General features: G+C 47.0%; 2 protein-coding genes across 4 annotated transcripts in view; one reads left to right on the forward strand and one right to left on the reverse strand.

Moving 5' to 3' along the window:
• RBKS (ribokinase) overlaps positions 1 to 8,807 on the forward strand; it is a 116,446-nt gene extending 107,639 nt beyond the window's left edge. The window contains exon 8 of one of the 3 annotated variants that reach the window (XM_070069292.1): positions 3,990 to 4,118. In XM_070069292.1, coding sequence (XP_069925393.1) covers positions 3,990 to 4,061 — 72 coding nt within the window. In that variant the 3' untranslated portion in view covers positions 4,062 to 4,118. Of the gene's footprint in view, positions 1 to 1,435; positions 1,457 to 3,989; positions 4,119 to 8,538 lie in introns of those variants that run through there. The other 2 variants (XM_017340850.3, XM_002709946.5) reach the window with 2 other exon arrangements.
• A 1,618-nt stretch (positions 8,808 to 10,425) lies between these two features.
• MRPL33 (mitochondrial ribosomal protein L33) lies at positions 10,426 to 23,162 on the reverse strand. The gene is made up of 4 exons (XM_017340851.3): positions 23,025 to 23,162; positions 21,309 to 21,327; positions 16,489 to 16,595; positions 10,426 to 10,846 (listed from the first exon to the last, which is right to left on the reverse strand). The coding sequence occupies exons 1-4, from the start codon at positions 23,044 to 23,046 to the stop codon at positions 10,797 to 10,799; spliced, it is 198 nt and encodes a 65-aa protein (XP_017196340.1). The 5' UTR covers positions 23,047 to 23,162; the 3' UTR covers positions 10,426 to 10,796.
• Between the last annotated feature and the right edge of the window lie 4,531 nt (positions 23,163 to 27,693).

Consider the following 27,693-nt stretch of genomic DNA (forward strand, 5'->3'; position numbering starts at 1 on the left):
TTGGCTCATACAATTATGAAGTCCAAGAAGTCCCACAAATGCCATCTGCAAGCTGCAGAACCAGGAAAGCCCAATGGTATGATTCAGTTCAAGGTCAGGGGACTGAGAACCGACTGGCAGGTTGAGGGGGAGCAGAGGATGGATGTCCCAGCTGGTAGAGAGAAAGAATTTGCATATCCTCCTCCTTTTGCTTGTCTCTGGGCCCTGGATTGCAAGATGTCCACTTGTACTGGTGAGGGTGGATCTCCATTACTCTACTGACTTAAATGGTAGTCATTACCAGACACACCCAGAAAGAATGTTTTACCAGCTCTCTGGCTAGCCCTCACCCAGTCAAGTCAACGCACAAAATTAACCATCACAGAAACCACTCACTACGACGTACAGTCTCCTGTGCCGCACTTCTTTCACTTAGCACAATGCTCTTGAGACTCGTCTGTATTGTTGTATCAGCAGTTGCTCCCTTTGTATTGCTAAGCTGTGCTGTATATCCCACAGTTTGTGTATCCTTTCCTCGCTTCAAGAATGTTTGGCTTGTTTCCAGTTTGGACTAGTTAATTTTGCTATAAACATTCACATATAGGTCTTTATATAGATATGTTTTTTTAAGAATTATTTATTTATTTATTCGAAAGAGTTACAGAGAGGGAGAGAGTGAGAGAGAGGTCTTCCATCTGCTGGTTCACTCCCCAGATGGCCACAAGCCAGGAGCCAAAAGCTTCATCAGCGTCTCCTAAGTGGGTGGCAGGGGCCCAAGCATTTAGGCCATCCTCTGCTACTTTTCCCTGGCCATTAGCAGGAAGCTGGATCAGAAGTGGAGCAGCCGGGACTTGAACCAGCACCCATATGGGATGCTGGCACCGCAAGCAGCAGCTTTACCTGCTCTGCCACAATGCCGGCCCCGGTGCATGCATGTATTCATTCCTGTTGGATAAATACCTAGGAGCAGAGCTGACTGCTGGGCTGTGTAAGTTTATATGTAACTATACAGAAATGCCAAACTACTTTCCAAAGTTCTGAATCATTTTATATTTACATAAGAAGTATTTAGGAGTTCCGTTGCTCCACAACTATGTTAAATACTTAGATTTTTTTTTTTTAATTTTAGTCTCTATAATAGGTATGTATGTAATGGCATCTCTTTGTGTGTTCTGAGTTTGTGTTTCTGTAGTGTCTAATCATGTTGACCATATTTTTATATACTTACTTACCATCTGGTTATCTTCTTTCATTAAGTCTCTGTTAAAATCTTTTGCCCATTTTTACTGGATTGTTTGTCTTATTGGGTTGTATTATAAGAGTCCTTTATCCACTATGTTTTGCAAATATTTTCTCCCAGTACATGGCTCTTGGCTTTTGATAATCTATTGAAGTGCAAAAGTTTTAATTTCGATAAAGTTCAATTTATCAGTTTTTAAATGTTCTGTGCTTTTAGTTCTAGAACTTTTGCGTTAACTTATATTGAGATTGGCCCATCCCGAGTTGTCCGTACGCTGTGCAGTGAAGGCTCGTGTGTTTGCGTGTGAATATCCATTCTCTGGGAAGACCGTCTTCTCTGCTGAATTACCTTGGCACCCTTCATGGAAAACAGATCGACCACGGCAGGCACTCGGCCTCACAAGATGCCTGCCTCCCACACGGGAGTGCCTGGGTTCAGTTCCTGGTTCTCCCAGTTCCAGCACCCTGCCACTGCAGACTCCGGGAGGCAATGATGGTGGTTTAAGTACTTGGGTGCCTGCCACCCATGTGGAAGACTTAGATTGAGTTCCAGGATCCCAATTTCAGGCCAGCCCAGTCCTAGCCATTGCAGGCATTTGGGGATTGCGAGCCAGTAGACAGGAAGTCTATCTCTGCCTTTCATATAAATTTTTTTAAATGTTTTACTAAAAATAAAAGACATTTACCTTACATATGTGGGTCTGTGTCCAAACTCTGTTCAAGTGATCTGCACGTCCTTCTAACATGGATATCTCACTGATGAATGTAGTTACGACGAGCCTTGAGATCAGAGTTTACACCCTCCAACTTTGTTCTTTTTTTTTTTTCTTTTTTTTTGTTTTTTGTTTTTTGACAGGCAGAGTGGACAGTGAGAGAGAGAGACAGAGAGAAAGGTCTTCCTTTGCCGTTGGTTCACCCTCCAATGGCCGCCACAGCTGGCGCGCTGCGGCCGGCGCACCGCGCTGATCTGATGGCAGGAGCCAGGTGCTTCTCCTGGTCTCCCGTGGGGTGCAGGGCCCAAGCACCTGGGCCATCCTCCACTGCACTCCCTGGCCACAGCAGAGAGCTGGCCTGGAAGAGGGGCGACCAGGACAGAATCCGGCACCCCGACCAGGACTAGAACCCGGTGTGCCAGCGCCACAAGGCGGAAGATTAGCCTAGTGAGCTGCGGCACCGGCCTTATTTTTTTCTTAAAGATTTGTATATTTATTTGAAAGTTAGAGAGAGAAGGGCGGCGGGGGTGGGGGGTGGGGGTGGAGAATGATTTTTCATCCGCTGGTTCATTCCCCAAATAGCCACAACAACCAGGGCTGGGTCAGGCGGAAGCCAGGAGCCAGGTTCTTCCAGGGCTCCCATGTGGCTGCAGGAGCCCAAGCACTTGGGCCGTCCTCTACGGCTTTCCCAGGCACATTAGCAGGAAGCTGGATTGGAAGAGGGGCAGCTGGCACTCAAACCAAAGTCTGTATAGGAGACCAGCATCACAAGCTGTGGCTCCACCTGCTACCCTACGGTTCCAGCCCCTTACCTCTTATTTTTAATTTCTCTTACTTTCCAGTGATGAGTGTGTACAGATCTTGCAAATCTTCAGTTAAATTTGGCCCTAAATATTTCTTTTTTTTTTTTTTTTTTTTTTTTTTTTTTTTTTTTTTTTTTTTTTTTTGACAGGCAGAGTGGACAGTGAGAGAGAGAGAGAGACAGAGAGAAAGGTCTTCCTTTGCCGTTGGTTCACCCTCCAATGGCCGCCGCGGCCGGCGCGCTGCAGCCGGCGCACCGCGCTGATCCAATGGCAGGAGCCAGGAGCCAGGTGCTTTTCCTGGTCTCCCATGGGGTGCAGGGCCCAAGCACCTGGGCCATCCTCCACTGCACTCCCTGGCCACAGCAGAGGGCTGGCCTGGAAGAGGGGCAACCGGGACAGAATCCGGCGCCCCGACCGGGACTAGAACCCGGTGTGCCGGCGCCGCAAGGCAGAGGATTAGCCTAGTGAGCCGCAGCGCCGGCAAATATTTCATGTTTTTATGTTATTGTATATGACAGTCTTGTATCCTGTTACTTTGCTATAATTCACTCTTTCTGTAGGTTTTTTTGCTGGATTTCTTAGGATTTTCTACAGAGGTTATTGTGATCTCTGTGAAGAAAGAGACTGTTTCTCCTTTTCCAATCCATATGCCTTTTCTTTGTTTTTGCACTGGCTAACAATCCAGTACGAAGCTGAATGAAAGTAGTGAGAGCAGACATCCTTGATTTGTTCCCAGTGTTAGTGGGGAAGCATTCAGTCTTTCTCACTATGATTTAGCTGTAGATTTTTTCATAAATTCTCATTACCAAGTTATACCTTCTGTTCCAGATATCCTGGAACATGAGTGAGTGAAGAATTTTGTCAAATGCTTTTTCTGTTCCTTTTGCTATTAGCATAAGGTCAGTAGTGTACTGTATTACATTAATTTTTTAAAATGTTAAACCGATGTTGCATTCCTGGGACAATTCTATTTGGTCATGATATATTATCATATATATGTTTATAATGTATGTACACACATATAAATAATATATATCCAGTTTGCTACAAAAATTTTAGGATTTTTGTATCCACATTCATGAAGGATTTTTTTTTAACATTTTTATTTATTTATTTGACAGGTAGAGTTATAGACAGTAAGAGAGAGAGAGAAAGGTCTTCCTTCCATTGGTTCACCCCCAAAATGGTCGCCACAGCAGGCGCTTTGCCAATCCGAAGCCAGGAACCAGGTGCTTCTTCCTGTTCTCCCACACAGGTACAGGGGCCTAAGCACTTGGGCCATCCTCCACTGCCTTCCTGGGCCACAGTAGAGAGCTGGACACAATAGGAGCAACTGAGACTAGAACCTGGCGCCTATATAGGATGCAGGCAGAGGATTAACCAAGTAAGCCAAGGCGCTGGGCCCCTATGAGGGATTTTTTTTTTTAAAAGGTTCACTTCATTTATTTGAAAAGCAGAATTACAGAGAGAGGGAGAGAGAGCGAAAAAGGGCTCTTCCATCCACTGGTTCACTCAAACTGGCTGCAACAGCCAGGGCTGGACCAAGACAAAGCCAGGAGCCAACACCTTCTTCTGGGTCTCATACTTGGGTTCAGGGGCTAAGAACTTGGGCCATCTTCTCCTGCTTTCCCAGGTGCATTTACAGGGAGCTGGATTGGAAGTGGAGCAGCTGGGACTAGAACCAGCACCCATATGGCTTAACCTGTTATGCCACAGTGCTGGCCCATTTTTTTTTTTCTTTTCTTGTAATGTCATTCTCTGGTTTTGGTGTCCTGGTAACACTGGCCTTAGCAAATGATTGGGAAGTGTTACTTTGGCTCTTCTCCTTTCTAAAAGAATTTGTGTAGAATTAATGTTATTTCTCTTAAATGTTTGCAAGAATTCTCCAATTAAACCATCTAGCCAGCGTTTTCTCTGTGGGGAAACCCCCCATCTTTAATACAGAGAGGACTTGGTAGTCTCATCACCAGAGGGTATACCACTGAGAATGAAGGAAAATCAAGTGAAAACCACTGGTGCCTAAACAGTGCTCCCAGTATACAGTTCTACCAAACACTGTGTTTCCCAGCTTTGCCAAAAGAGGAAAATAATTTAAATGATTTCAAGAGTGTTTTCATATATAGGTATGATATTTTTTAAACTTTCTTAAAGATACGGTCTGTAGCCAAAAAATACGCCCCCAGCTAACAAGAATATGCAGATCTGACTTTGTCCGTGATGCTAGAACGGCTCCCATCAGTCCTCTGGCCCTGCCCTGCCAGGCACAGGGGAGGGTGAGGGAGGCACAGAGGTGAGGCTGACCTACTCATTAACTGTTTTCATTATCCGGGACAAGACAAGTGGTACAGCAGTTAAGTCACCTCTACAGAGGCCCACATCCCATATCAGAGTGTCTAGCTTAGAGTCCCACTTCTGCTTCTGACCCGGCTTCCGGTTAATGTGCACCCTGGGAGGCTCAACTACATGGGTCCCTGCCACTCACCTGGGACACCTGGATGGAGTTCTGGACTCGTGGCTTTGACCTGACCCAGCCCCTGCTCCTGCGCACATCTGGGTGTTGAACTAGCAGAGGAAAGATACCTGTCTCTCTCTGCATTTCAAATAAAATGAAAACTAAAATATTTTAAAATGTTTTATTATCTTTAAAAATTTTGAAAGGTATTACCAGCTTTTAGCAAAGCAAACTATAGAAAAGTACATTAAAAAAATAACAATGCCTCCATACCTTGCAAATAAGAAAAACATTTTCCTCATTTGTGGAAAATGCAATTAAAAGAGGTTTATTTTGGTGCAAAAAAATTTGAAATCCACACGTAGTCCTCTCATAATGTGCATTTCCATGAGCCTTCTGAAGACCCCTCACACATTAGCATTAGCAGGGATCCGGATCCGAAGTGGAGGAGCCGGGGCTCAAACCAGCACCACATGCCAGCATCACCGGTGGTGGCTTCACTCGCTGTGCCACAACAGCAGCCCCTGTTCTCCATGTGTTCATGCTACAGGTTCCACTCACTCATGGCTCCTCCGGTTTCAGGCCTTTGCCATCTGGTACTGCTAGGCTGTACCCTCCGGTGGGGCAGCAGCCTGGTCTCTCTCTTCATCCCATCCTCCAGAAAGACCAGCACCCACAGCAGAGCACCCAGGCACTCAGAAAACCGTTGTGGAAGGAAAGTGTTCTGTTCACAGTTGCAGTACTAAGACTCCTCGGTGAGTCTGATATCGCCTGTCCATCTGTGCAGACAAGGGGAACCCCCATCTCCGTAAAGCCACTCACTGTGGGCTCGCGTGGCCCCTCTGCCTTCTCTGCAAGTCTGGCTCATACTGTAAGCACTCCCTTCTTCCTTTAAACCCAGCAGCACTCAGGAACTCTGCCGCACTACTCAGCGCTTCACCCACAACGGATTTCACCACTTTTCCAGTGCCCATCACCATTAATATTTCAAGTGCAGCCGCAGCAGTCTTGCGTGCCAAGGCTCTCTATAAACGCTGAAGAATTCCCCCAAGATTTGCTAGGAAAGCTCTGGGACCTAAGGAACCTGCAAACTGGGAAAACTAGAACACAGTCTGCGAAGCTGCTTATCAGAATGGTCTCCTAGTAATCACACATTGGCTTCTAAACGTATTTGTTAACTGAACGCATGATGAGGTCTTGCCCCATCCGAAGGCAGAGGTCAACAGGCTTCCTTAGGGCGTTTTCTGTTTCCGTGGTTCCTGTGTGGCCTTCACCAGCCTGACCCTTTGGCTCGTCAGCAAAAATGGAAACTCAATTCTATATTTGGTTTGGAAATAACATCTGAGTGGCTCTCATCAGTCTCTGCATGCATTTTTAATGGAGGAAAGGCTAATTATAGGGTCAGGGCAGGGATGAACAGGATAAGCCTGGAGGGGCTAGCATGGTGGTGAAGCAGGTAAAGCCACCGCCTGCAGTGCTGGTATCCCAGATGGGTACTGGTTCAAGTCCCAATCGCTCCACTTCGGATCCAGCTCCCTGCTGATGTGCCTGGGAAAGCAGCAGAGGATGGCCCAAGTCCTTGGGCCCTGCAACCACGTGGGAGATGGCTCCTGGCTTCTGCCCAACCTAGCCCCAGTCATTGCAGCCATTTGGGGAGTGAACCAGCAGATGGAAGATCTCTTTGTATCTCCCTCTCTATATAACTCTTTCAAATAAACAAATGAATCTTAAAAAAAAGAAAAGAAAATAAATGAGCTGGAGCATCTTTTAATTCCAAGAAGGAAGCACTCAAAACAAAATGATGGGGGTATGTCAAAGGGACATAGTCTAATGGAAAAGCCTCCAGTGGCCAAAGCTGGAACAGTTTAAGCAAAAAAATAATGGAGTTTCAGGTATAGCCTAAAAGAATAAAATAAATACCCAGGAGTTCATACTGATATAAATAAACAGACTGAATAAATAACCAGGGGAGAAGAGACAAATATCCCATACGGAAGAGCTCCATATAATTTATGGAGATACTTCACCCCAAGGAGATAGAACACAGCTTCCGAGCTTAACTTCCTACCCCTTAAGAATACACTTTGTGCCTTGCTTCTAATATGTGTAACATAAAAAGAGAGAACAACGTACCTTTACAGTGAAGAAAGCGGGCAAAAACCACCTTAGCCGAGTGATGAAGGATGGCAGTGGAAAGATGTTGGTACCATGTACCCCTGATGTGATATGTGACACTTCACCTCCATGTCTGCCTCCCAAAAGCTACAAGCACAGTCTAACCATGAGAAAAACAGACAAATCCCAATTGAGGCACATTGTACAAAATACCAGTCCTCCTCAAAACTAGCAGTCATTAAAAAAAAAAAAAATTCGGCCGGCGCCGTGGCTCAATAGGCTAATCCTCCACCTTGCGGCGCCGGCACACCGGGTTCTAGTCCCGGTTGGGGCGCCGGATTCTGTCCCGGTTGCCCCTCTTCCAGGCCAGCTCTCTGCTATGGCCAGGGAGTGCAGTGGAGGATGGCCCAGGTGCTTGGGCCCTGCACCCCATGGGAGACCAGGAAAAGCACCTGGATCCTGGCTCCTGCCATCGGATCAGCGCGGTGCGCTGGCTGCAGCGGCGGCCATTGGAGGGTGAACCAACGGCAAAGGAAGACCTTTCTCTCTGTCTCTCTCTCTCACTGTCCACTCTGCCTGTCAAAAAAAAAAAAAAAAAAAAAAAAAAAAATTCTAGGAAACTGTCGTAAGGGCCGGTGCTATGGCCCCAGCCTGCAGCAGCTGCTCCACTTCTGATCCAGCTCCCAGCTGATGTGCCTGGGAAAGCAGCAGGAGATGTTGCTTGGGCCCCTGCACCGACATGGGAGACCCAGAAGCAGCTCCTGGCTCCTGGCTTCGGATTGGCCCAGCTCCAGCCATTGCAGCCATCTGGGGAGTGAACCAGCAGATGGAAGACCTCTCTCGTTATCTGTACCTCTCTCTGTACCTCTTCAAATAAATAAAAAGAAACTGTCAGCCTACAAGAGTCTAAGGAGACACTGACAACTGAATGTAATTGGGAATTAATTCTAGATAGGATTCTGGGATAGAAAACAACACTAAGAAAAACTAGTAAAATCCAAATAAAGTGTGGGCTTCACTTGCTACCAGGGACTTGACTTATTGTGATAGATGCACCCCACATGGTAAGATGTGAACAGTACTGGATGTGGGATACCCGGAAACTCATACTATCCTGTACCTTTTCTAAAAGTCTAGACTTATTCAAAATTGTCGTTTATGTAAATATTTTTCAATGGGTAGCTTGGGCAACAGATTGACTGACTACCTATCTCCACAACTGTGCTTGTAATTGCAGGGTGCTGGTGACAGTTTCGTGGGTGCGCTGGCCTTCTACCTGGCTTACTACCCAAACCTGTCCTGGGAAGAAATGCTCAAGAGATCCAATTGCGTCGCAGCAGTGAGTGTCCAGGCTACAGGAACACAGTCATCGTATCCATACAAAAAAGACCTTCCACTTACCCTGTTCTGATTGCTATTAACCCCCAAATAAAAAATACTTGGGGATGGCCACTCATAGCTAAGACTTACTAGAAAATGGCCTCTTCTCCTATCTTTACTTGCAAATATGTTCATTTACTAAAAGCCATCTTCATTTATGTCTAACATTTCCTTTGCTATTCATGCATTTGCAAGAGCCAACCAGGATTTAAAATTCCACAATTAGTATCTGCACAACGACCACTCTTCAGGGACCAGCAAACTCTACTGCTGTGTGTTCACCAGACAGTAAGGGTTGTGGCCAGCAATGCCTGGAGCCACAGCACAAAATGCTGAGCAAAGGGGGCCCCTCTCAAGCACTTCCTAAGGGGGGGGGGGGGCAGCTGATACTCAACTTGAGCTTAGCATTGTCAAAGCTTCTGGGTTTGGAAGGGAAGCCAGAACTTTGGGTATTTATTGAAACCTTTCAGTTGATGGACCAGCAACTGAGTTTACAAATGTAAACACCACCTTCGGCCACACTCAGTCTGTAGGCTGAATAGACCAAGTCATTTAAGCCAGATGGTAGGTTAAAAAAAAAAAGTGACCCAGCATATCCCATATCCTTTTTACTGGCTTAGCTAGGATCAGCTGGAAGATTTTTCTTGTAACCCAAGACCATTGTGTATACTTTGAGCCTAAAAATAGAGAAGATCTGATTATTGCTTTGAATCACAGTGCTGACAAGATGCCATGAGAGCTGCCTGCCTATGCCACAAGCTCCGAGGACTCGCCAACTGTCTACACCGAGTTCTATTTCTAGAGAGCTGCTCTTGCATTTCCTCTGGAGACACAGACTGGGCCATGAGGATGGAACACCTGTTATTTGGGGGACAGCACTGGTTTCTTAGTGCTATGGCAGGATGGTCACTCTCCCTTACAAATGCTTTAAGTGTGAACCAGTAGAGGTTAAAAAAAAAAAAGACATCTCTTCTTCATTTCCACCAGCAATTTGAAAAAGAAAGAAAATTGGACAATTTTGAAAAAGCAGGAGAAACACTAGCCTGAAAAATACACGAGCTGGGGAGAGCAGAGGTCCTAATCTGAACATTTCCTAGAGCTGTGTGATCCTACCATGCCTCAGAAGCCCTCGCAGGGGCTTTTTAATATTTACTTGAAAGGCAGAGTTACAGAGAGAGAGGGAGACAGAAAGATCTTCCATCTACTGCTTCACCCCCAAAATGGCCACAACGGCTGAGCGAGGCCAGGCCAAATTCAGGAGCCTGGAACTCCATCCAGGTCTCCCACATTGGGGACAGGCGTATTAGGGGAGCTGGACTGGAAGTGGAGCAGCCGGGACAGGAACGGGCACCCATAAAGAATGCCAGCGTCGCAAGCCGTGGCTTAACCTGCTGCACCACAGCGCCAGCCCCTCACGGTGGCTTTTATACACAGCAGTTCCCCTTCACCTGAAAGACGAATCCAGAGGATAAAGGAGTCCAAGCTGTCCTAGAAAATCCCAGGTTCTGCTTTGGTGACCTGGCCATGAGTAAGGACTACTGGCATCTTTTCGCATTAGGCAAGCACAGGTCAGAACGAGACGTTCTCCTGGTTCCTTCTGTGTCATGAGGCCTCCCGGGTACCATTCATGCCCACCCTTGCCATCTTCAGTTATTACCCGGGACTCTGTCCAACCTCACTCCTGCGAGTGACTCCGCCTTTTCTAAGAAGTACAAGGAAGAGCACACTGGAAACTCTTACACAGTTTTCATTATGGAAAAATATCTTTTATTACATGAAACAATGGTTATTTTTTTGGTAATGTGGTTGGGTTTTTTTAACTCCAAATTGTGGGGGAAAACATCATTGAAAGACAATAGCACAGGCTATTTTAACATTTTTTATTAAGGGCTATAAAAATATCCAGCAAGATAAATAAATATGAGGCAATAATATGTGTCCTAATATGAAGAACTTTCTTTCGCTGCATTGTTTCCTTTCACAATGGCCTTCAAATCACAGGAGGCAGCGATTCCGTGCCATTTCCTCTTCTTTATTACACACTGCAGATTTCTGAATCAGTATCCCGCCCTTAGTCTTCTCATTTAGAAATCAAGTACATTTTCAGTCCATTATTTAGAGTGAGCGTATTTTTTTCTGTTCCACGAAGAGGACTTTTTTGTTCACTGTGTGGGGAGAGAAAAGGATTATAGCAGAAAACTGGAAAAGCGTCATCACAGTGTTTATTAAAAACATGCACCAGATCATGGGCCCTCCCTTCTCCTATTTTGCTATTCCTTTGACATGAGGACGTGGTTGATTTGCAAACTCAACTCCTCAATCCCAGGAGCCAGAGAAAACTGGGGAAAATGGTTAAGAAAACAGGGTAGGGTCGCCAGCCAATCAGCAGCATCCTTGGCAACCCACAAGGTCCTATTTCAACCAATGTGAAATGTGCTTGTTAAACACAGAACTAGGGCAAAGGAGCAAACACAGAAGGCCTTCACGCGTGTACCGTCTCCTCATGTAAGCAGCGGGGAAGCAGAGACCGAGCTGGATTCCAGACACACAGCAGACCATGGACAAGGAGGCCAGGCTGGAAAAGTAAACACGCACACAACCTCTAGTCTCCAGAGATGGCTGAATACACCCAAATGTGAACTTTTTAGTTTGGTAATAGGCTATTGGAGCCAGTCTCATCACTGCAAATAATATCAAACAGAGTTCTCAGAAGCAGGACCAGAACAGAAGGCTGCCTGCCTGGATGAAAAGCCAGTGGCTGGGGAAAACGACTCTCACGGTTCCTGTAAGGCCCGCAATGCTCCATTACCCCAGTGACTCCAGCATATCATCCCCCTTCTCGCCCTTAGCCCCCTACCCTGTACGTGCATGCATGCGTACGCACGCACGCGTGCGCATGCACACACACACAAACACAAACACACACACACATTCACACACCCTAACCTGATAGACTCCATATATGAGATTCCCAAACTTTCCAAGACAAATAATTAGCTAGGAAACTTATTTAAAACATTCCTGGGGCCGGTGCTGTGGCATAGTGGGTAAAGCCACGCCTGCAGCGCCGACATCCCATATGGGTGCCAGTTTGAGCCCCAGCTGCTCCACTTCCGATCCAGCTCTCTGCTGTGGCCTGGGAAAGCAGTAGAAGATGGCCCAAGTCCTTGGGCCGCTGTGCCCATGTGGGAGACCCGGAAAAAGCTCCTGGCTTCAGATTAGCTCAGTTCCAGCTGTTATAGCCATCTGGGGAGTGAACCAGTGGATGGAAAACCTCTCTCTCTCTCTCTCTCTCTCTGCCTCTCTGTAACTCTGCCTTTCAAATAAATAAATAAATCCTAAAAACACATACACACACACACACACACACACACCACATCCCTACTTCTCAGCTCCACCCATACCCTATTTCTGGTTTGCTAGCAGAGCTAGAGTAAAACTGGAAATCTGGGGTTTTTTTTATAACAATCTTTTTTTTTTTTTTCTTTTCAATTTGAAAGGCAGAGACAGAGACAGACATAAAGAGCTCTTGCATTTGCTGGTTCGCTCCCTAAATACCTAAACAGCCATAGCTGGGCCAAGCCAAAGCCAGGATCCTGGAATTCACTCCCAGTTTCCCATGTGGGCTGCAGGAATCCAGGTATCTGAGCCATCACCTCTGGTCTCCCCGGGTATGCATTAGAAGGAAGCTGGCTCAGAAGCAGACCCAGGCACTCCGAAATGGGACAAGGGCGTCCCTACATCTTAGCCGCTGTACCTAACACCCACCCTAGAAGTCTACAGTAAAACTCCTCAGACAACTGTGATGGGCAGCTGGATTTAGGAACCATTAACCAGTCACCAGAATGTTATCTATAATATTAACAAAAATAAAAATAAAATGAGACGTAAGGGATATTTCTAACACACATTGAATCATCTAAAACGGAAGCAGGATTGATCCTTCCAAGACCCCATGGAAGACAGAACCACAAGATGGTAGTGAAGAACCAAAATAGGTGCCCATCCATATTACTACAACGAATATTTTCCCAGTGTTCTTCTACATGAAGGTAAAAACAAAAAAGAGTGAAAAGGGGAACTGCTGCAATGACCATGATAAAGAGTAACTGATTAAGATTAGTAGCAGAGAAAGACTTTACTGAGGGAGATTCTTTGATACATTTACCGTATTCAGAGAATGTGTAAGTCCACAGAACTGCGCTAAGCAATGTGGAGTTCACCAAAGTCTGAGTCCCCGACCTAACACATGAGCACAGCATAAGGGGCCTGATGAATGTCCAGTAAACCCCCTGGGAACTTGAGGATCAGCGGGGACAGGAAATGGTGGTGAAGGCCTCACAGCGAGGGTGAAGCTGGCCCCGAGAAGGGTAGCATTTGGATGAACTGGAACAGGAAAAGGCTTGTGATAGAGGTGCACCGTAACAGGAAGCAGGAATGGCAGTGGGCACCTGTGGCCTCGAACACTAGGCTGACCAGAGGGGAAGGCCCTAATTTTAAACAGAATATTAGTTTTAGGAAGATTAAGTTGGCTCCACATATCAGACAGAACAAGGACTTAGAGCCAGAAAGGCCGGGTTCAAATCCTGGCTCTATTATTTGTCAACTGCGTGTCCCTGGGTAAATTTCTCAAAATACTGAGAACACCACCTCCCTTACAGGGTTGGTGCAGACGCACGGCAAGCACTCAGGACATGTCAGCTGAGTCGAAATGACACAGTGCTATCTACAATCATAAACATAAATCTTCTGTCAAAATATTTGCTGCTTAATTCATAGAAGAATGCATCTGTCAAGTTCTTTCCCTACATCAAACCTAAATCTATTCTGTTTTAATTAAAGTCTATATTGTCTTGTTTAGTCATGCAAGGAATTAAACCTGACAAGTTTTCATTCTCTTTATGATAAGCCTTCATATCTTTAACTACGTTTACTAAGCATATGCCTCAGCCTTTAACCCCTCCTCCCTGGAAATGAGCATCTAGTTACGTACGAGAGAGAGAAGGCTGAAAGGACGGGGCAGCTGGCTCTTCACAGCGGACTAGCAGATGCTCAGACACCTGGGAATTTGTCCATGCTTCCTTGCCTGTTTCCTTCATGAAGGACTAAGAAGACATCCTCAAACTAACAACTCATCGCAGCGAACTACGCCGGGGGCACCGCCACGCTACTCTGGGCAGTGGTGCAGGCCCCAAGGCAAACACCTTCGTCACAGAAGTCTGCAGGGCACTCAACAGAGGGGCAGAACCCAGGCAGGCCGCCGTCTAAGAACACCCTCTTCTTCTCGTCGGTCCAGACAAGGGTGTGCTGTCAAGGCTCAGGCCATTCTGATCAGAACACGTCTGTCTGCTGCTTTATTTATTTACCCATTTCCTCATTCATTCACTTACAGGGTAGAGGGGTCAAGTGCCAAGTGGCAGTGACCCAACTACTTGAAATGTAAATATGAATTTTTTTTTTTTTTTTTTTTGACAGGCAGAGTGGACAGTGAGAGAGAGAGACAGAGAGAAAGGTCTTCCTTTGCCATTGGTTCACCCTCCAATGGCCGCCGCGGCTGGCGTGCTGAGGCCGGCGCACCGCGCTGATCCGATGGCAGGAGCCAGGAGCCAGGTGCTTCTCCTGGTCTCCCGTGGGGTGCAGGGCCCAAGCACTTGGGCCATCCTCCACTGCACTCCCTGGCCACAGCAGAGAGCTGGCCTGGAAGAGGGGCAACCGGGACAGAATCCGGTGCCCCGACCGGGACTAGAACCCGGTGTGCTGGCGCCGCTAGGCGGAGGATTAGCCTAGTGAGCCGCGGCACCGGCCCAATATGAATATTTTTAATTAATTAATTTCTCTTACTTATTTGAAAGGGAAAGAGAGAACTTCCATCCGTTGGTTCACTCAAAGTGCCCAGGCTAGGGCTGCACCAGGCTGAACCAAGGGGCCCAGAACTCAAACGAGGTCTCCTTTGTGGGTATCAGGGACCCACACACTCAAGTCATCACTTGCTGCCTCCCAGCACGTGCATTAGCAAGAACCTAGAACAGTCAGTGGAGCCGGAAGCTGAACGCAGGTACTCCAACATGGGATACAGACAGCTCAAGCAGAGGCTTAACCACTGCACCAAACACCTGCCTATATATGAATCTTTTCTCCCACATGAACTTATGCTCAGAGCTGTTTATGGTCGTGTCCTTTCTGAATTTCAAAACAAAATCAGGGCCGGCGCTGTGGCATGGCAGGTAAAGCCTCCACCTGTGGCACCAGCATCCCATATGGACACCGGTTCTAGTCCCAGCTGCTCCTCTTCCGATCCAGCTCTCTGCTGTGGCCTGGGAAAGCAGTGGAGGATGGCCCAAGTGCTTGGGCTCCTGCACCCATGTGGGAGACCCAGAAGAAGCTCCTGGCTCTTGGCTTTGGATCGGCCCAGCTCTAGCTGTTGCAGCCATTTGGGGAGTGAACCAGTGGATGGAAGATGTTTCTCTTTGTCTTTCCCTCTCTCTGTCTATAACTCTACCTCTCAAATAAATAAAATCTTTAAAAAAAATTAAAATCACTATTTTACACTCCTACTACAACCACATTAAAGATAACATTTTCAACACATTTCTGTACTTAAATTATCAACAAAGGTTATTCAATAATCATTAGTGTTGTACAAGTTCCAAAAAATAAATTCTAGAGGAGTTTAAATGGTAGAAAAAGATTATTATAAAGTTCATCACTTTGCATTTTTTTCATTAACACCAAGTCAGAGGAAGAAAAATACCACAAGAACCCCAAATCAAACTTTGTCCTTCCAACAATTTTTCTACTATATAAGGAATCGGCCTCAAACTCAGACTTCCAATCATCAGGTACAAACCTGAAATTCCCGTTATAATGAAATGACCAGATATATGAATATCATAAGAACTTCTGGGCATTTTGTTTCTATTAAAAATGGAACTCGAGCATTCTGAACTGACAACCGAGCTTCTGGGAGCCTTTCCTTAAATGCCTCCCGGCACCAGTGCAGCCCTGACCGCATTAAGAAGCAAGTATAAAGAGCACAGAAATGAAATGAAGCAAGCTGGAAAACAATAATTAGTCTGCTAGCTTATTTTGCATACATCTGCACATGAACTAGAGAACCGAGCCACGCTTCCACCAACAACAATCAGGAGCAAACAATCTGGCCTTGTCTCTGTCATATGCTTCTCTCTGCTGAGGCCATCTAAAATGACCATTACAGCATTTGGTAGATGGCTCAAAACGGAAATTCAAACTTCCCAGCCTTCCGCACTAATTTAGAGACACCACACTCCTTTAACCCACACTGGACCCAGTAACTTGCCAACGCTGGGGCAGACGAACACAGGAGACCAAACCAGCCCTTCCGAGACACTTGTTTCTAGAATGGTACCTCCTCATCTCTACGTCACTAATTTCTTACCTTCAGGTCTTCAGTTAACTATCGCCTCCTAGAAAGATGTTCCCCGCTCTATCCCGTCTCAAAGGAGACTCCTCACCTCCTCCCAACTTCATCCTCCTTCTCCCATCCCCCTTGATTCTCTCATAGTGCTCATCACAATGCTGTCACTTCTCTCCCTCTCAACCCAGACTCTTAAGTGCCAAGAACCGGGACGGCATCTGTCTCTGTCCTGGGGTATCCCAGACCCCGGGACAGTAACGAGTACCAAAATAAACACTCTATATGTATTTGCTGAGTGAATGCTACCCTATCAAAGGTGCCACAAAACCACCAGAGCTGTGCAGCCTGGAAAGGAGGCGTCGGGCCTGGAAAGCACTTCATCTATGACAGACGAACTTCCCTGAAGCTTACCCACTGGATCGTAATGCAGAAGGGTCAGCTTCTCCCGCAGCCGGCTCCTCTTGGTGTTGAAGGAGAAGCCCGTCCCCGCCTGGCTGATCATTCTCACCAGAATGGTTCTGAGATTAAAGCATAAGCTGTTAGAAGCTGAGGAAGAGACTAAACTCAGTCATGACAGCACGGCACATTTTTTAACCCTGAAAATAGTATTACGTGGGGCACATCGCATGGCCCTGAGAAGGTTCAGTTCAGAGACAGCCTACGTTTTCCATAGAACACAATCCCAAGGTTTGTCCCACTACGGAGTGACTTGGTAACAACCCAACCAAAACAGTAAGAACAACCAAGCCACACTGTGGCACTGGCCTCAGACGCCCACCTTTCTTGAGGTACAGAGAGGAAGAAATACAGAAAGCCTGGGAGCCATGGCTGGTTAGACGGCAACTGTAAAGACGGCTGTCTCAGAGGAGCCTTCTCTTCCAGGCACAAGGGTGGTCAGGAAAGGACAAAATGAAGGGATTCAAAGTTCCAGACTGCTAATGTGCGAGCCTTGTGTCCCTTCATGTTAGTCACCCAAAGCACGAAGTCCACGTTGGCCTCGCTGGACTTTTTCATACCTACATCGTGTGTACTTTTTCAGGTATCTTGCCCTGCACCCACGCCATCTAGAGCAAGCTAGTTTATTTCTCATCTAATTACATAACAGATTTGAAGCATCAGTGACTATATGACACATCAGTACATCACTTTTGATGTTCAGCACAGTGGTTCATAAAAGGCATATATTTGCTGATAGGACAACTGATAATCAGTCATTCAAACAAAGATTCAACAAGTATCTATTAGTTGCTTACTCTCTGGAAAGCACTATGGGAAAGACAAAGCTTTGCAAGGCTGTGTTTGTGTCCTTAGGAGCTGACAGGGTAGTATGGAAGGTGAGCTGGCACACAAGGTCTAAAACGCAAGGCAGACATGAAAGATATCACAAGTGGGGCTGGCGCTGTGGAGTAGCAGGCAAAGCCATGACCTGCAGTGCTGGCATCCCATATGGGCACTGGTTCAAGTTCTGGCTGCTTCACTTCCGATCCAGCTCCCTGATAATATACTTGGGAAAGCAGCAGAGGATGGCCCAAGTGCTTGGGCTCCCTGCACCCACAATGGGGTACCTGGAAGAAGCTCCTGGCTTTGGACCAGCCCAGCTCCAGCCGTTGTGGCCATTTGAGGGGTAAAACAGAGGATGGAAGCTAGTGTTAGCACGCTTGCTCTCTTGCTCTCTCTCTCCCTCTCTGTAACTCTGCCTTTCAAATAAAGAAATACACCTTAAAAAAAAAAATCACATGAGTAAAAACCACATGAGAGGCAGGGAATATCTCTGCAGAAACCAAAGCCAGGGGATTCCTACAGAACCTGGAGTAAGGAATCATGTATGATTTTTCTTCTTTAAGATTTATTTATTTGAAAGGCAGAGTAGCAGAGTCCAAGAAAGATCTCTCATCTGCTACTTCACTCCCCAAATGGCGGAAACAGTCAGGTCTGGGCCAGGCCAAAGCCAGAAACTCCATCCTGGTCTCCCATATGATGGCAGGGACCAAATTCTTGCAACATCCTCTGTTGCCTTTCCAGGTGCATCAGTAGGATGCTGGATCAGAAGTGGTACAGTTGAGACTGGAATCAGCATTCTGATATGGCATACCACTGTTACAAGTGACATTTAACCCCTGTATAACAGTGGCCAGCCCTGTTCTTTTTAGGATTTATTTCAAAGGTAGAATGACAGAGAAGGAGACACACACAGATTTTCCATCTGCTGCTTCATTCCCCAACTGCCTACAACAGCTGGCACTAGGCCAGGCTGAAGCCAGTAACCATGAACTCCAACTGGGATTCCCACGTCGGCGGCAGGAACCGAAGTATCTGGGCCTCTCGGATGCATTAACAGGCTGCTGGATCAGAAGCGGAGGCAGACCGCAAACCCAGGCAGTCTGCTATGGTATGCAGGCACCCCAAGTAGAGACTTAAACTGCTGCACCACACTGCCTGCCCAGGAGGTGAAGAATTCTGACAATAAAGGCTGGCACTGTGGGTTAAGCTGCCAGCTACAATGCCAACATCCCATATAATCACTGGTTCAAGTCTCAGCTGCTCCACTTCTGATCCAACTCCCTGCTACTGTGCCTGGGAAAGCAGAGGAAGATAGACTAAGGACTTGAGCCCCAGCCACCCATGTAGGAGGCCTGGGTGAAGCTCCTGGCTTCTGGCTTTAGCCTGGCCCAGTCCTGGCCATAAAGGCCATATGAGGAGTGAAGCAACAGATGAAAGATCTCTTTCCACCTTCTCTGTCTCTTTCTAATAAAAACAAACAGAGCCAGCACTGTGGCATAGTAGGGAAAGCCGCTGCATGCAGCGCCAACATCTCATATGGATGCTGGTTCAGGTCCTGGCTGCTCCATTTCTGATCCAACTCCCTGCTAATGTGCCTTGGAAAGCAGTGGAGAATGGTCCAAATGTTTGGGCCCCTGCACCCACAAGGGAGACCCTGAAGAAGCTCCTGGCTTCAGACTGGCCCAGCTCTAGCTGTTGCAGTCTTGGGGAGTGAACCAGTGGATAGTTCTCTCTGTTTCTCCCCATCTCTCTTTAACTCTGCCTTTCAAATAAAATAAACAAATCTTTGAAAAGAAAAAGAAATCTGGGGCCAGCGCTGTGGCACAGTGGGTTAACACCCTCACCTGAAGCGCCGGCATCCCATATGGGTGCCGGTTCTAGTCCCGGCTGCTCCTCTTCCAATCCAGCTTTCTGCTATGGCCTGGGAAAGCAGTAGAAGATGGTCCAAGTCCTTGGGCCCCTGCACCTGTGTGGGAGACCCAGAGAAGCTCCTGGCTCCTGGCTTTGGATCCACGCGGCTCCGGCCGTTGCGGCCAACTGGGGAGTGAGCCATCGGACAGAAGACTTCTCTCTCTCTGCCTCTCCTCTCTCTGTGTAACTCTTTCAAATAAATAAATAAATCTTAAAAAAAGAATTTTGATGTAAACAACTGGATGGAAGGAAAAGCTATCTGAATCCCAGTATCTTTTATTAGCAGGAAAACATTAATATATGTTTTCTTTAAATTTAATAGAAAAAAAGGATTTTTGATATCCCATGTTCTAAGCAAACGGTGATTTTGAATTATCCTATTTTTAATGTACATAAAATCTTCAGTTGTTGTCTACAATATTTATTCTGAAATACCAGTTTAGTGTTTCTAGTCTTTCTATACACATGGAATCCTTAATTTACTTTGCTTCTTTTGAGATGGTTATACCATTAATGCAAAGAATTACAAACTTCATTAAAACAGACTGCATGATTTCATCAAGTCGGTTTGTTCGCTGGATTCCTATAGTGTGCTCTAAACAAATGACCTCTGATCCTCAATTTCTGGACACAGAAAAAAATGGTGGTAGTCCAAACAACAAACAACATAACGGTTTATTTAGGAACAAAACAGTGAGCTAATAAATCTGGGACTGGAAAAGATACCAAGAGGTCTTCTAACCAAGTAATTAGGTCTTCTAACTCACTCTGATGGTTCTGAATCCCAAAGTCTGTTCCACTGTACAAAATGACTTGGTCACTCTGTGTTGGACAGCCACTGACTCAGGACTTGGTCACTCCAACTGACTGGGGACTTTTGGACTTCATGATGGTGTGAAAGTGACGTGGATTCAGCAGAAGCCAGATTTCAAGTTCTGACCTTTTCCTGGGCTAGCGACAAGCAAACCTCTCTCAAGATGCTGCGTGGGGCCAGCACCGCGGCTCACTAGGCTAATCCTCCGCCTAGCGGCGCCAGCACACCGGGTTCTAGTCCCGGTCGGGGCACCGGATTCTGTCCCGGTTGCCCCTCTTCCAGGCCAGCTCTCTGCTGTGGCCAGGGAGTGCAGTGGAGGATGGCCCAAGTCCTTGGGCCCTGCGCCCCATGGGAGACCAGGAGAAGCACCTGGCTCCTGGCTCCTGCCATCGGATCAGCGCGGTGCGCTGGCCGCAGCACCCCAGCCACAGCAGCCACTGGAGGGTGAACCAACGGCAAAGGAAGACCTTTCTCTCTGTCTCTCTCACTGTCCACTCTGCCTGCCAAAAAACAAACAAACAAACAAACAAAAAAACACAGAAAAAAAAAGATGCTGTGTGGGAACAGCCAGAACACAGCACCTGGCCAGCAATGTGCTCACCGACGCCCTGTAGTGCACTCTGTGTGAAGCTGTGATGTTCAGCAGGCACAGAGAATGCATTTTCTTTTCTTTTCTTTTTTTTTAAAGATTTATTTGATAGAGTTACAGAGAGAGAGGTCTTCTACCTGTGCTTCACTCCCCAAACGGCCACCAACAGCTGGAGCTGCACCAATCCAGACCAGCCACCAGGAGCTTCCCCCAGGTCTCCCATGTGGGTGCAGGGGCCCAAGGACTTGGGCCATCTTCTACTGCTTTCCCAGGCCATAGCAGAGAGCTGGATTGGAAAAGGAGAGCTGGATAAGAAGTGGAGCAGCCAGGATTTGAACCAGCGCCCATATAGGATGCTGGCACTGCAGGCAGAAGCTTTACCTGTTATGCCATAGCACCGGCCCCTGCATTTTCAATTTATGATGAGTGTATCAAGACACAGCCCCATGCTAAACTGAGGAGCATCTAAACGTACTGAAAAGCATTCATACATACAAAATAATCAACTACATAACCCTCAAACCAACTTTTAAGATACCAAGGCCAAATGCTTAGCTTAATATAAGGATGCACTGGTAGCAGCTGAACTAAAAGTTTAACATAAACAAGTTTTTAAAAAGAAAAATCTTTACTTACTTTGACTTGCTCTTGGCAACTGTTTTGTAGAGAGAAAAGGTTGGAAAGGAAAATAAAAATTTAATTAATTATCATTCTTAAGCAAAGTTCATATAATGTCAGTACTAACCAAAAATATTCAACGTATGGAATAAGTAATGGGAAGGGACTTCAAAGGTTCATGGAAAATGGAATTTAAACATTTTTTTGTGTGGGGACAGCACTGTGGCGCAGCGGGTTAAAGCCACCACCTGCAGTGCCAGCACCCCACAGGGGCGCCAGTTCAAGTCACATTCGCTACACCCAATCTCGTTCCCTGCCAATGTGCCTGGGAAAGCAGTGGAAGATGGCTCAAGTCTTTGGGCCCCTGCACCCATGTGGGAGACCCAGAAGAAGCTCTTGGCTTCCCACTGTCTCCGGCAGTTGCGGCCATTTGGGGAGTAAACCAGCGAGCGGAAGGCCTCTCGCACTCTCTATAACTTTTTTAATCCCAAAGAAATCTTTTATTTACTGAGTACAAATTTCATAAGTACAACTTTAGGAATATAGTGATTCTTCCCAACATACTCGCCCTCCCACTCTCTGTAACTCTTTCAAATAAATAAAATAAATATTTAAAAAATTATTTTCAGGGCCAGCGCTGTGGTGCAGTAGGTTAATCCTCCATCTGCAGCACCAGCATCCCATATGGACGCCGGTTCCAGTCCCGGCAGCTTCTATTCCAGCTCTCTGCTGTGGACCAGGAAAGCAGTAGAAAATGACCCAAGTGTTTGGGGCCCTGCACCCAAATAGGAGGCCTGGAATAAGCTCCTGGCTTCAAATTGCCACAGTTCCAGTCGTTGCGGCCATCTGGGGAGTGAACCAGTGGATGGAACACCTGTCTCTCCCTCTCACTGTCTGTGACTCTACTTCTCAAATAAATATGTAAAATCTTTTTAAAAAAATTCTTTTCGTGCAAAAATTTTGGAATCTATGCAGTTTTTTCGTAATACACATTTTTCATGAAATGTGTGAAGCCTCCTCGAATTCCCCGGATGTTGGGACGCCGCCATCATTTTATAGACGGAAGATGCAAAGATCCGATCAGGCCCTTCTGTAGTACGTCACACAATCTCATTTTCAGCTGGGCCAGTACCCTGACTTCTACAGTTAGTATCTGCTCCAGTGTTCCCTCTTCTGAAGTGCAAGTAAGTAATCTGCAGTGGAACAGGTCTCTTGTTTGGTAAGCCAACCTTTGCAGACTGCACCCAGCCTGTCGGGTGGAGGAGGGCACTAAGCCTACTTGGGAAGTCAGCTGGACGCCTGCAAGGGCAGACAACCGAGCCGGAGGGCGGCTTCCCCGGCCAGCTGGGCGGCGCTGGGCAACCCGCTGCCCCTCTGGGAAAACGTTTCCTTATCGTTAAGAGTTCCAAAGGAGCGGACTAAGAAATCTGGGGTCCCTCCCTGTCGGGACGCCCAGTGATTCTGCGGACAAATCCCTACGGAGACGGGTGGAAAACGCCCACTCCTCGGAAACAGACGCCGCCGCGCCCAGCGAACCGCGCGCGAACCCCGACAGCACCGCACACGGCCGGAGCCCGCCCGCCCCGGCAGCCAGCGCGCCGCGGAGCATGCCGGGCTCGTGTCCCGAAGGCCGGGGAAATCCGCAGCGGCGGCTTCCCGGCCGGTTTGCACAATCATCCTGGAGCGGGAATGTCACGGCCCCCCGCCCTCGCCGCCGCCTCCAGCCCCACTTACAGGAGACCGCTGAGAGGAACATGGCGGCAGCTCCCGTGCAATCTCCGGAACCGCCCCGAAGTCCCTCTACAGACAACTGCTTCCGGGGCACGGGTCGGCTCCGGAAGAGTATTCTGGGACGTGTCTAAGCCACGCCCCCCAGCCCGCAAGTTATCTGGCCCTTTTGTCTGTTTTCCCCACTCTGTTTTGATTTTGTTGTTAGGGTGGTTGGAATCCCTTTGCCTTCTGGAAAAGGACTTAAAAGTTTTATCTTGAAAGGCAGAGAGACAGAGAAGTCTTCTACCCGCTTATTCACTTCTCAACCGCCCACAACCAGAGCTGGGCTCCCGGTGAAGCCAGGAGCCCGGAACTCAGGACCAGTCTCCCTCCCACACGGTGCCAGCGACCCAAGTACTTCAGCCATCTCCTGCCTGCTTTCAAGGTGCTCAGTAAGAGGCAGCTGGAGTGGGAAGCAGAGCTGGGATTTAGTCGTGGGATGCAGGCGTCCCAAGCAGTGTCTTCACACGCCCCAGCCCCTGAAGAAGACCCTGTTAGTGTCCGGGGGTCATGCCACAGGCCCTCACTTGTTCTCCTGGGTCAAAGGTAGGTGCTTCCCATATTTGCTTCACTAAATAATGGCAAGCACCTGCATTAGAGCCAGGAACCGTGTTGACTCAACCGTGCAAGATGACCAGACCCAGTATAGCTCCTTAGAATGGTGCCTGCTTTTGGAAAGCCTCTGTTAACAAGCGCCATATCCCGCTAGTTAAGGCCTCCCGAGTTAGTCTCTCCCCTTGGGTGGCCCCTATTCCTTAATTATCTGTTAGAACTCTAGGAAGGCATGAAAGTAGGCATCCCCTTACCTGCTGTATCCAAACGCCCAGCAGGCCTGACAACAGGGTTGGAATAACAGACTGGCAGCACTCACATCACTTGTCTAATACTCCAAAACTAGTAAGTAGCTAAATCAAAATAAGACCCATGCCTTTGTTGCTAGACACTGGGATCTATCATTTTGCCATCATTAATTCTTTTTTTAAAAGATTTTATTTACTTATTAGAGAGGTAGAGTTACAGAGAGAGAGAAAGGTCTTGAATCCACTGGTTCCCTCCCGCAAAAGGCCACAGCAGCCGGAGCTGGTCTGACCTGAAGCCAGGAGTCAGGAGTTTCTTTCAGGTCTCCCATGCAGGCACAGGGATCCAAGCATTTGAGCCATCTTCCACTGCTTTCCCAAGCCATAACAGAGAGCTGGATCAGAAGAGGAGCAACCAGGATACAAACCAGTACCCATATAGAATGCCAGCGCCGCAGGCAGCTGCTTGACCCACTACACCGCATTGCCAGCCCCCATCATTAATTCTTTATGTCTCTGCAAGAAAATTGAGCTCTTCCAATACCAGAGGCCTCATCAAAAGCCTGATTTCCCAACTGTAATTTTTTTCTAGGCTGTCGTTTTTATCTATGTGTTACATCTTATGGGTATGTGAAATAAGATTCAATCTCATGGATTATCTCCACTGAAAGTAATAAAATTTAAAATAATTCAGCTCTCCAATATGTTTCTAAATTTTTATTAGATTGAGAGAGAGAAAGTCTACTTCCCAATCATTGTTCACTCAAATGACTGCAGTGGCCCCGGAGCCAGGAACTGGGCGAGCCGGGTCCCCCAGGTGGGTGACAGAGGCTCAAGCATTTGTTATTACCACAGTTATTACCACTGCTTCTTAGGGTATGCATTCACAGGAAACTGGAATCAGGAAACCAAGCCCTCCAATATCTTAACTGCCAGGCCAAATACCCACCCCACAATTCAATTTTTTAAATTCAGACTGTCCTTGCCCTTGGTACTAGTAATAGCATTTTTCTCCCTCTAATACTTCTTGATGTTCACCTCCCTTTCAAAAACTGAGCACCTTCCAGGTACCCAAATCCTTCCTTATCATGTACAGTTCAGTTATTGACAAAAAAGAGCTTTAGGTGTTCAAGAAGATAAGGTTACTTATCTGAGAAATCCCTTTACAGGATTTGCAAGAAAAGAGCACAGGACTGGAAGCCAAAGAATATGAATTCTGGAATTCATTCTCTGTTGGAAAGCCACTTTTCAAGCTTCACCCACTAGGTCAATGACTCTCAGCCCTGCCTGCACACAAGAGTCACCTGTGATCTTTTTAAAGCCACAGATACCAGCGCAGGCAGCGTGGTGCGGCGAGCTAAGCTGCTACTTGCAATGTTGGCATCCCATATCGGAGCAACAGTTCAAATCCCAACTGCTCTGCCTCTACTCCAGCTCCCTAATTTGGGGAGTAAGTCAACAAATGGATGATATCTCTCTAAATAAACAAGTAAATAAATAAATCTCAAAAACAATACAGATACAAACTGAGGCCTAAGTCTGTACAGTATTCTCCCCATACACTAATTTTTTATGAAAAAAAAAAAAAAAAGTTGAGGGCCGGTGCCGTGGCTCACTTGGTTAATCCTCTGCCTGCAGTGCCAGCATCCCATATAGGTGCCGGTTCTAGTCCCAGTTACTCCTCTTCCAGTCCAGCTCTCTGCTGTGGCCCGGGAAGGCAGTGGAGGATGGCCCAAGGGCTTGGGCCCCTGCACCTGGGTGTATGGGAGACCAGGAGGAAGCACCTGGCTCCTGGCTTTGGATCGGCGCAGCGCCGGCCATTGTGGCCATCTGGGGGGTGAACCAACAGAAGGAAGACCTTTCTCTCTGTCTCTCTCTGTCTATAACTCTACCTGAAAAATAAGTAAAAATTTAAAAAAATACAAAAAAATTAAAAAGTTGAAAAGGTAGTACAATGAACAAACCATGATCATATATCCAATTCAGCAAATAGATTCTATGTATATTGATGTGTGTGTGTAATAGAGTGCTGGGTTTTGCTGAGCTATGTGCAAGTAAATTGCAGACACCATGACCCTTCACCCCTAATACATTAGCAAGTATCTCTTAAGAATAGGATCATTATAGCTGTAACATTATTTTCATTCCTGTAAAAATCAATACTGGTCACATTCAAAGTATCTTAGCAGCTGGTTTCTTGAAAACAGTACCCAATCACGGCTCATACGGTGCCTTTAGTTGTCATAAATCTTTAATCTTTTCCAGTCTAAAACAAAAGCCCTCATTTACTTTTCTTCATGACACTGAATTTTTTCAGAGGCTGACCTCATTACTTGTGGAGTGTCTCATATTCTGGATTTGTCTCATTGTTTTCCTATAGACTCATTTCATTTGTTCTCCTAACCCCTGCATTTCTTGTAAATTGGAAGGTAGATTTAAAGGCTGGAGTATGTGCCACATAAGACATTTTTGACAAGAGGATTTCATGAGTGACGCTCTAAACTCCGTGTTGCTACATACCAAGAGCCCCAGGATGTTGGGTTGTCTGTTCCAGTGCTTAGTTGGATGGTCTCTAGATCTCTCCACTGTAAAGGTACACTTGCTTTCCCTTTCCAGTTTTCTCTAGGGTGCTTCTTTGGGATATGAATTATCCTATTTCACAGCGGGAACAGCAGAGACTCAAACCAGCACTCACACAGGATGCCAGTGTTGCAGGTAGTGGCTTTACCTGTTAGGCCACACGCTGGCCCTGAAAAATATTTTTTTTAAAAAAGTCATTTTCAATGATGGCAAAGAAGTTTTTCCCCCTTCCTAAACTTCCTTTAATTTTTTAGTATCACTATACTGAATTTTTACCCACTGTTTCATAATCATCTATAGTCTTTATTTTTTCTGATGCTCAGATTTTTCCAAAGCTGGCCATTGGGAGCCCCTTCCAGCCAGTCCGGTGTTCCCTGGCGAGGATGCCTTCCTCGCTTCCTGTCAAAAGCTGTCTTAGCTAACCTCGTACTTTCCATGCTCCCAGCCTGGAATGAGGTATTCCTCACAGGTGCTCTGGTTCTTTTAGGGGGTGGGGAGGGGTAGGTGGAAGCCAAAACCTGACACAGCCACTGGACTAGATAAGTGGATTCCAAGCTTTACTTTATTTATTTATTTATTTGACAGGCAGAGTTAGACAGTGAGAGAGAGAGATAGAGAGAAAGGTCTTCCTTCTGTTGGTTCAACCCCCAAATGGCTTCTAAGGCCAGCGCGCTGCGCCGATCCAAAGCCAGGAACCAGGTGCTTCCTCCTGGTCTCCCATGCACCCGGGTGCACGGCCCAAGCACTTGGGTCATCCTCCACTGCCTTCCCGGGCCACAGCAGAGAGCTGGACTGGAAGAGGAGGAACCGGGACAGAATCCGGCACCCGGACCGGGACTAGAACCCCGGGTGCCAGCACCGCAGGCAGAGGATTAGCCTAGTGAGCCTCGGTGCCAGCCCCAAGCTTTACTTTAAACCATGGAACCTTCATTTACATGAAGTCTGTCTCAGAAGTTCATAATGTACAATAAAACTGCACTTTTTGTAAAGACGTTATTTTACTGGGGCTGGCGTTGTGATGTAGCAAGTTAAACCGCAGCCTGCAACCCTGGCCTCCCGTATGGGCGCTGGATTGTGTCCCAGCTGCTCTGCTCCCTGTCCAGCTCCTCTAATGGCCTGGAAAAAGCAACAGAGGACGACCCAAGTGTCTGGGCCCCTGCCACCCAGGTGGGAGACATGGAGGAAGCTCCTGGCTCCTGGCTTCCCTGGCCATTGTGGCTATCTGCAGAATGAACCAGCAGATGAAGATCTCTCTC

This window comes from Oryctolagus cuniculus, chromosome 2 (genome assembly GCF_964237555.1).
Source record: "Oryctolagus cuniculus chromosome 2, mOryCun1.1, whole genome shotgun sequence".
NCBI lineage: Eukaryota > Metazoa > Chordata > Mammalia > Lagomorpha > Leporidae > Oryctolagus > Oryctolagus cuniculus.

Excerpts from the sequence above, each read along its gene's own strand:
- MRPL33 (XM_017340851.3), bottom strand. The coding sequence starts at position 23,046 with ATGTTCCTCTCAGCGGTCTCCT. Across the intron at positions 10,847-16,488 it reads TCTGCATTACGATCCAGTGG|TGAACAAAAAAGTCCTCTTC; the intron begins GTAAGCTTCAGG and ends CTCCCCACACAG.